Below are 9,221 nucleotides of genomic sequence, written 5' to 3' on the forward strand. Positions count from 1 at the left end.
TGCCAGGGCTGTGCCCACCCCTCACCCTGGGGGTGTTTGGGGTCCTGGGACCCCCCCAGCCCCTCAGCACACACAGCTGGGTTTGGATCCTCCTTTGCATCCGCAGCTGTGGGACCCCAAAACCACCCAGAGCCGCATCACCCTCAGCCTGCTCCTCCCCAGGGTGTGCTGAGGGGACTAATGAGCTCTAATTAGCAGAGCTGATGAACTTTTGGGCTGCTCTGTGTCCTTCATCCACCCTCAGCTGGGAATTCCCAGCCATCCCTTCCCTGCAGCAGCACAGGGCCCCTCTCAGGAGGAGCTGGCATGGGAAAAGCTCAGGAAATGGGGACATGCAGCAGAAAAAAAATGACTTTTTTATTTTAGTCACTTCAATTTTGCAGCTTGTGAGAGGCACAGGAAGGAGCTCTGGGGAGGATTGTCAACAAATCCCAAAAAAGCCCAGGCTGCCCTTGTTATCCCTGAGCTCACCTTGCTGGGGAGGGCAGGGCAGGCCTGAGGGCTCTGCAGGTGCCTCAGTCAGGATTTTGGGGTGGGGAGGGGCACCCACAGCTTTGGGGTGGTTTTTGGGATGCTCTAAATCCGTCCCAGCCTGGATTCTGAGCGGATCCACAGCTCCTGGATGTTCCCTGCAGGAGGAGCAGCCCTAAAAACCCCATCAGGGTCCAGAATTGAGGTTTGCAGATGAGAAAGCCTTGATGGGAAAGCCCCAAAATCCTTCTCATTCTCCACACAAATGTCCCAGAGCCTCCAGGATGGCCCCAGGAGCTCCCAGTGGCTCATCAGGGGTTAAAATCAGGATCTGGGCTCACTTTGTCCCTGTTTTCCCTCCCAGCATGGACGGGTTCCGGCTGGTGAAGCTCAATGAGGTCATCAGGCAGGTGGACATCGTCATCACCTGCACAGGTACGGGCCAGCGGGGGAAATGGGGGTGCACACCCCAAAAGGGTCTCCTGGGGCTCCACACCCCAAAAGGGCCCTGTGGGGATGCACACCCCAAAAGGGCCCTGTGGGGATGGAGACCCCAAAAGGGCCCTGTGGGGATCCAGACCCCAAAAGGGCCCTGTGGGGATGCAGACCCCAAAAGGGATCCCATGGGGATCCAGACCCCAAAAGGGCCCCATGGGGATGGAGACCCCAAAAGGGCCCTGTGGGGATCCAGACCCCAAAAGGGCCTTGTGGGGATCCAGACCCCAAAAGGGCCTTGTGGGGATGGAGACCCCAAATGGCCCCGTGGGGATGCAGACCCCAAAAGGGCCCCATGGGTATGCACACCCCAAAAGGGATCCCATGGGGATCCAGACCCCAAAAGGGCCCCATGGGGATGGAGACCCCAAAAGGGCCCTGTGGGGATCCAGACCCCAAAAGGGATCCCATGGGGATCCAGACCCCAAAAGGGCCCCATGAAGGTGCCCACCCCAAAAGGGCCCCGTGGGGATGCAGACCCCAAAAGGGCCCCATGGGAATCCACACCCCAAAAGGGGCCCATGGGGATGGAGACCCCAAAAGGGCCCCAGCCCAGCCCAGGCTGAGGCAAAGCCCCAGAGGTGGAGCAGGCCAGGGATTGATCCAGGACTGTGGTGCTGGCAGGGAACAAGAACGTGGTGACCAGGGAACATCTGGACAGGATGAAGAACAGCTGCATTGTCTGCAACATGGGACACTCCAACACCGAGATCGACGTGGTGAGCGCGGCCACGGGGGCTGGGGATGGGGTTTAGGGGTTTGGGGTGCCTGTTTCAGGTTGATGGTGTTTGGGGTTACAGTGGTTTAGGATGATGGTTCTTTTAGGGTCAGAGTGCCCAGTTTTGGGCTGACAGAGCTTTAGGATAATGGTGTTTTGAGGTGATGGTGCTTTGGGGCAGTGCTGTTTGGGGTGGTTGTACTTTGAGTGACGCTGTTTGGGGTGATGGTGTTTTGGGGTGACAGTGCTTTAGGGTGATGGTGTTTGAGGTGATGGTGCTTTGGGGCAGTGCTGTTTGGTGCTTTGAGTGACGCTGTTTGGGGTGATGGTGTTTTGGGGTGATGGTGCTTTGGGGCAGTGCTGTTTGGGGTGATGGTGTTTTGGGGTGATGGTGCTTTGGGGCAGTGCTGTTTGGGGTGATGGTGTTTTGGGGTGATGGTGCTTTGGGGCAGTGCTGTTTGGGGTGATGGTGTTTTGGGGTGATGGTGCTTTGGGGCAGTGCTGTTTGGGGTGATGGTGTTTTGGGGTGATGGTGCTTTGGGGCAGTGCTGTTTGGGGTGGTTGTACTTTGAGTGACGCTGTTTGGGGCGATGGTGTTTTGGGGTGACAGTGCTTTAGGGTGATGGTGTTTTGGGGTGATGGTGCTTCGGGGCAATGGTGTTTGGGTGCTTTGAGTGACACTCTTTGGGGTGATGGTGTTTTGGAGTGACAGTGCTTTAGGGTGATGGTGCTTTGGGGTGATGGTGCTTTGGGGCAGTGCTGTTTGGGGTGATGGTGTTTTGGGGTGACAGTGCTTTAGGGTGATGGTGTTTTGGGGTGATGGTGCTCTGGGGCAGTGCTGTTTGGGTGCTTTGAGTGGCACTCTTTGGGGCGATGGTGAATCCCCCTCAGCATCCCTCGGGCAGCCGTGGTGCCGCTCTGCTGTGCTGAGCTCCCAGAGACCGTCCAGGCTGTGACTCACAGAGGGGTCCCTGGGCTGGGGCTGGGGCTGGGCTGGGCTCCAGGGGACACTCCCAGGGCCCTGGCAGGGGCTGCTGCCGTTCCCAGCCCGTGTCTGAGGCGCTGGGGCTGCTGGTGCTGCTGTGACATTGCCCACGTTCCAGGCCAGCCTGCGCACGCCCGAGCTCACCTGGGAGCGGGTGAGGTCCCAGGTGGATCACGTCATCTGGCCCGATGGCAAGAGGATCGTGCTGCTGGCAGAGGTGAGGGAGCCCCTGCAGCTCTGGGTCCCTGTGCATGGTGGGTTTGGCCCAGGGAATCCTGGAATCACAGAATGCTTTAGGTTGGAAAACACCTCGGAGTCCATCAGGGCCAACCATTCCCAGCACTGCCAAAGCCACCACATCCCCAGTGCCACATCCACGGGGCTTTAAATCCTCCCAGGGATGGGGACTCCACCCCTGCCCTGGGCAGCCCATTCCATTCCTGCCCACCCTTTCCATGGGGAATTTCCCCTAAAATCCAATCCAAACCCGCCCTGGCCCAGCCTGAGGCCGCTCCCTCTGCTGCTGTCCCTGTTCCCTGGAGCACAGCCCGGCCCCCTTGGATGTCCCCTCCTGGCAGGGACTTGTGCAGAGCCACAGGGGCCCCCCTGAGTTCCTGGGATGAGGAAAAGCTCCCCTGTTTTAATTCATCCCTCTCCAGGGTATCTCCCATTTCCTGAGGGCAGCCCCACCTCGGGGCTGGGTGCAGGGGGCACAGCAGGGACACAGCTCCAGGGGCTGCTGTCCCCTGTCCCTGGGGTTACAGACTGGGTTTGTGCCCTGTTAACAGCCACACTCTGCTTCCAGGGCCGCCTGCTGAACCTGAGCTGCTCCACCGTGCCCACCTTCGTCCTGTCCATCACGGCCACCACCCAGGTGAGGGATTTGGGCTGGGCTGGGGGCAGGCCCTGCTCTGAGGGACAGCAGCCCTGACCCGGCGTCCTCTCCGCAGGCCCTGGCTCTGATAGAGCTCTACAACGCTCCCGAGGGCCGCTACAAGCAGGACGTGTACTTGCTGCCTAAAAAAATGGGTAACGGTGCTCCCACTGCCCTCTGCTCGTGCCTGTTGGGCTGGGAGGGGGCACGGGGCCAGGCTGGGCACTGCCACAGCTGGGAGGGGGCACTGGCACAGCTGGGAGGGGGCTCTGGGCCAGGCTGGGCACTGGCACAGCTGGGAGGGGGCACTGGGCCGGGCTGGGCACTGGCACAGCTGGGAGGGGGCACGGGGCCAGGCTGGGCACTGGCACAGCTGGGAGGGGGCTCTAGGCCAGGCTGGGCACTGGTACAGCTGGGAGGGGGCTCTGGGCCGGGCTGGGCACTGGCACAGCTGGGAGGGGGCCCGGGGTCAGGCTGGGCACTGGCACAGCTGGGAGGGGGCTCTGGGCCAGGCTGGGAGGGGGCTCTGGGCCAGGCTGGGCACTGGCACAGCTGGGAGGGGGCTCTGGGCCAGGCTGGGAGGGGGCTCTGGGTCAGGCTGGGCACTGGCACAGCTGGGAGGGGGCACAGGGCCAGGCTGGGCACTGGCACAGCTGGGAGGGGGCTCTGGGCCAGGCTGGGCACTGGCACAGCTGGGAGGTGGCACTGGGTCGGGCTGGGCACTGGCACAGCTGGGAGGGGGCACTGTCACAGCTGGGAGGGGGCTCTAGGCCAGTCTGGGCACTGTCACAGCTGGGAGGGGGCCCTGGGCCAGGCTGGGCCCAGCTCAGGGGCTTTCAGCTTTGCTGCTCTCCTGTCCCACGTGTGGAGAGCAGGGGGTGCCTCCCTGTTCAGGGGCTGTCCTCTGGGTCTGTGCCAGGGATGGGGCCTCACCCCTGCCAGCAGCTCCCCCAGCAGAGCCCCTTCCTGGGCACACTTTGGGCAGAATGGGCTTTTTGGTGGCAGTTGGGCTTTTTGAGGCAGGGCCTGGTCTTGGGCTGGGCTGTCACCAAGCAGAGGTGCCAGGTGGGTTGTGCCTCAGCCCGGGGCACTCGCTGTGGCCTCCCTTGCCCGCTGTGACGAGGCCCGGCCTCCCGTGCCCTCCCCAGACGAGTACGTGGCCAGCCTGCACCTGCCCACCTTCGACGCGCACCTGACGGAGCTGACGGACGAGCAGGCCAAGTACCTGGGGCTCAACAAGAACGGACCCTTCAAACCCAACTACTACAGGTGCCCTCCAGCCCTGACCCTTCCGGTGCCCTCCCAGTGCCCTCCCAGCCCTGATCCTTCCCAGTGCCCTCTGTGTGCCCTCCCAGCCCTCTGTCCCCTCCCTGTCCCCTCCCAGCCCTGTGCCCCTGCCCCGCTGTGGGGACACCCGGGGTTTAACCCCACCCATGCCCTGAGATGATTCCGAGGTCTCCCTGCTCAGGCAGGCAGCAGGAAGGGGAGGGCGCACTTGGAGCCCTGGCAGCAGCTCTTGGCAGGACAGGAGCCCTTTGTGCGTGGCAGCAGCTGTCACCCAGACGTGGCAGATGCCAGCGCGATGCCACCGGCTCGGTGGCAGATTTATTTTTAAAGTTTGACGGAGGATGAGGTGGCACAGAGCGGCCTCGGCCCTGGGGCTGCTCCCTGGGCTCAGCTCCACGGCTCCTTCCTGAGCACGGGCTGGGCAGATCCCCAAAATAATAATAATTTTCAGTAGGAGCCCTGGATCATTTCCCTTTCCACATTTTTAGCCAGCACTGCCATGAATTTCCACTGTGAAAATGAAATGGCTTTGCACAAAAGTGCTTGGGAGGGTGAAGCCCAGATCCTTTTCCTGTAGGAAAAGGGATTTTCTTGGCAGGCAGAGAGCACCAGAACACTCCCAGTTTGGGGATCACTGGGTTTTCTCAGATCCTGAGCTTTTTTCCTTGCAAACTCCTGGCGCTTCCCTGTGGCTGTGGAGGAATTCCCTCTGGTTCAGTTCTCGGTGCCTGGCATGGCCCAGCCTTGTGGGGAGTGAGGTTTGTCCTGGTTTTGGTGCATGGCCCATCCTTGTGGGGAGCGAGGTTTGTCCTGGCGAGGTTGGGATCCATTGAGGCTCTCAGGGAATTCCCTGCCCTGAGGAGGAGCCACGGCCCCTCCAACTTCCCGTGGGCACCTCGGAGGCAGCGAGGACCGAGTCCCTTCCTCAGCCACTTCTGTCCTTGGCGTTGCCCCCTCCCAGAATCCACCATGGGGTGTGGGATCTCAGCACCTCAGCACTGAGGTGTCACCGAGAGCACCCTTGGGGGGCTCGGGAGTCCTGGAATGTTCCAGAAGTGTCTGGTGGCTGCACTTTGATCCCACACAGGAGACGACACCTGTATGAGGACAGGAGGGTTTCACCGGGGTGAATGGTGAAGGGATTGGTTAATTAGAGAGTGAGACACAGGGTTTAGGATTTCTGTACAGGGGGGTTTAGAGAAGTAAGATGGAGGAATTGGGGCGTGTCCTGTCCTTCTTCTTCTTCTTCTTCTCCTCCATCTTCTGTGGTGATGGTGGCACTTTGGGATTGGTCATTACTAAAAGTGCACCGGGCAATAAGGGTGAAAGGTATTGGGGAAAAATGATAAATATTGTACACGTAACAATGGGTATAAAGATAGGTGAGTGTGCTCATGGCTGGCTGCTGAGCAGAGCTCTGTCGGGCCGAGACAAAATCTTTTAGATAAACAATTAATAAACACCGAGACCGAGAAAAGAACTGAAGCCTCTCCTGTTCCTTCGATACGTGGGCTGCCCCAAGGCCACCCCGGGCCTTTCCAGGCCCTCCAAACAGCCCAAAACCGGACACTGGGGATGCCGGGGCAGCTTCTCCTCCCTTCCCCGCTCACCAAACCCCATTTTCCTCCTTTTCCCAGATACTGAGTTCCTGCCGCCGCGTCCCGGAGAATCGCGAGGAGCCGCCGCAAGCACCCGAGTCTTTCTCAACTACTGTACAGGATGAAACCGCGCAAGCTTCCCACGCTAGAGCCGGGCTTGCTGCCATAGTCGACAGTGTGTTTTAGGTTATTTATTTATTAAATTAGAATACTGTTCATGTGGCCTCTGCCACTGGTGTTCGTCCTGCCGCGGGACTGGGAGACGCTGGATTTTCTTTCCGTTCCTTTCATTTTTCTCTTTGGGTTCGTTCTTTTTCGGGGCTGGGAGGACTGGGAAGGCGAGGAGGAAGCTGCTGGAATCGAGCTGTGGAATGTTCCCTTATCCCTGCTCACCCCCCGCTCGGCGGGACCCGGCCTGGGAGTCGCTTTTGGTTTCCTCCAAACCCCCCAGCGCTTCTCCAGCCCGGCAGCCGGGGGATCTCCGGCTCTTTGACACCAGAGCCGGGATCCTCCTTGGCTCCAGGCCGGGAGCCGCCTCGGCAATCTGGCTGGAGAAGCCTCTCGGTGTGCCCAGCCGGGGAACCTCGCCTTAGCACTGCCCGGAGCTGTGCCCGGGCACAGCCCCGAGCGCGGAGGAGCCGGCGCCGCTCCCCGGGCACAGCCCCGCTGGCTTTCCTGCTGCTGTCGTTCCGAGTGCCAACCTCTGGATCAACCAAAGTCGTGTTGCCAGCGCTGCTGGAAGGGCCTCGCCCACCGATGCTGCTGCTGCTGCCGCGCCGGCGGCTCTGCCACACCACGCTGGGAGGAGCCAGGTCCCTCTCCAGCTGAATTTCAGTCCCCATTGGAAACCTTGGGAGTTTTATTTTCTGGTCCTACTTGTATGAATCTGGAATTCCCCTTTGGAATGTATGAGGCGTCCGCCGGAGTGACCCCCGCGGGTTCTGTGCCAGGGGAGAGCTCAGCACCACTAAAACCCTGCGGTCACCTCGACGGGTCAGAGCTGATGGAGAGTAAATTTGCCAGAGTTCCCTGTTTTATGTCCCAGCTGAGCGCAGGACAGCGTGACCCTTAGCAAGGTGACTTCCCAAGGGTCTGAGCAGAGTCACTTCTGTCCCTCACGTGGAGAACGTGATCCTTCTGACATGGAGCCTCTGTCCTCCCCGTTGGTGCCCGCCTCTCTCATCAGCTGCAGATCTGTGCTTTCTCCTCCTGGGCTTCTTTGCCATCATGGAGAACTTTTTTGTGGCAGCTCGTTCACGCACAAGGAAGGGAAAACGGAGGAATTACGGCCTCAAGTCCCTCCCACGGCTCTCAGGAGATTTGGAGGCAGGTTGGCCACAAGTCGCTCATCTCCAGAGCAAACGTTCCCATGTGCCGGCTGATTCCAAGTTTCTCTTTGAAATCTCTCAGAATCAGGAAGGAAAACCTTGAGAAGAGCTTGAGGAAACCTTGAGGAGACCTTGGGAAGGCGTCAGGGCTTTGTGAAGGCCTTGAGGAGACCTTCAGGCCTTGAGAAGCTTCCAGTAGACTGACCGCTAAGCACAGACTCAGAATGATCTCTGCTCGTTCATTTTACCCAGATCCTGAGATTTTTTGGGAAGAATCCCCTGAGCAATTTGAACCATCCCACGCAGGTGTTTCTCCCCGGGTTGGATCCTGGTCTGTGTCAGGCCCTGCTGTTCTCTGGGAGCGTGGGAGCTGCTCCTGGCCCAGGTGAGACGTGGCCGTGGGGTCCCTGGGGCAGAGCAGCTTTGGGAAGAACAGGAATCCCTTCCCAACCCAGGCACAGCCACTTCCCCCTGGAAAAGCCCCTTTTGGAAAAGCTCCTTTTGGAAAAGTCCCTTTTGGAAAAGCCCCTTTTGGAAAAGCCCCTTTCATCCCAACCCCTCTGATCCCCAGAGCCGCGTCCTGCCCGTGCCTGCTCTGCACAGCCCCAATCCCTTCGTGCCCCCTTTATCTTCCAGGTAGATAGGAAGGGGAAAAAAAAAAAATAAATATATATATTAATACTGAAATCCCAACTGGCTTTTCCCACCTCGATTTTTAAAGCTCTTCTCCATGTTCTGCTTCTCCTGTAAAAGCTTTTTGGCTCGCTTGGCTTTTTTTCCTAATCAACCTGGAATCATATCTTATGATCATCTCTAAATTAAACGTGTAATGGGGTTTGGTTTCTTTCATCTTTTTTTTTTTTTTTTTTAATGTAACACATTTTTCAAGACTTAGGAAAAAAGAGATTTTAGGTAACACCAGCAAAATCGCATAAAGGAAATTAATTCTGTTCTGAACTTTAGAGATAATAATAAGACAAAACTCGTCATCAGCAGTGAGGAAACGAAAACGTCGCAACCGTAACATTTCAGAAGGATGTTTTAAATATTAATGTCTGAGTGATTGTATTAGATCAGCAATAAAGACTCTGTAATCTCAAAACACGAATAAAACATTGGAAAACTCCGCCTCTCCCGAGCGTCCTTGGGGTCAGGCGGGGCCAGGTGGGATTTTGGGGTGGGACACGGAGGGATCGGGGATGGTGCCGGGATCGGGGTTGTCCCCAAAGCCGGAGCCTTGAGCTGCTGCTGTTTCCAGGCAATCCCAGCTGGGGAAGCGGCTCCGGGGCCGTGTCCTTGGGCAGCCGGAGCTGTTTGGGCTCCGGGCCCCGGCGTGTCCTTGGGAAGCGCTGCGGGAACGAGCCCGGCCCCGTTATCTCCCCCGGAACAATCCCGTTATCTGCTCTGCTCTGCTCCCGCCCTGCCGGCAGAGCCGCGCACGCTGCCAGGGCAGCCCCGGCAATCC

The 9,221-nt window shown here is 58.9% G+C and overlaps 1 protein-coding gene across 1 annotated transcript in view; it reads left to right on the forward strand.

Moving 5' to 3' along the window:
• AHCYL2 (adenosylhomocysteinase like 2) overlaps nt 1–8,423 on the forward strand; it is a 76,187-nt gene extending 67,764 nt beyond the window's left edge. The window contains exons 11-17 of the mRNA XM_074540332.1: nt 836–906; nt 1,591–1,685; nt 2,788–2,886; nt 3,475–3,543; nt 3,620–3,698; nt 4,692–4,812; nt 6,468–8,423. Of these exons, the coding sequence (XP_074396433.1) occupies nt 836–906; nt 1,591–1,685; nt 2,788–2,886; nt 3,475–3,543; nt 3,620–3,698; nt 4,692–4,812; nt 6,468–6,474 (541 nt within the window). The 3' untranslated portion in view covers nt 6,475–8,423. The remainder of the gene's footprint in view (nt 1–835; nt 907–1,590; nt 1,686–2,787; nt 2,887–3,474; nt 3,544–3,619; nt 3,699–4,691; nt 4,813–6,467) is intronic.
• Nucleotides 8,424–9,221: the final 798 nt, after the last annotated feature.

Source organism: Zonotrichia albicollis, chromosome 4 (assembly GCF_047830755.1).
Source record: "Zonotrichia albicollis isolate bZonAlb1 chromosome 4, bZonAlb1.hap1, whole genome shotgun sequence".
NCBI lineage: Eukaryota > Metazoa > Chordata > Aves > Passeriformes > Passerellidae > Zonotrichia > Zonotrichia albicollis.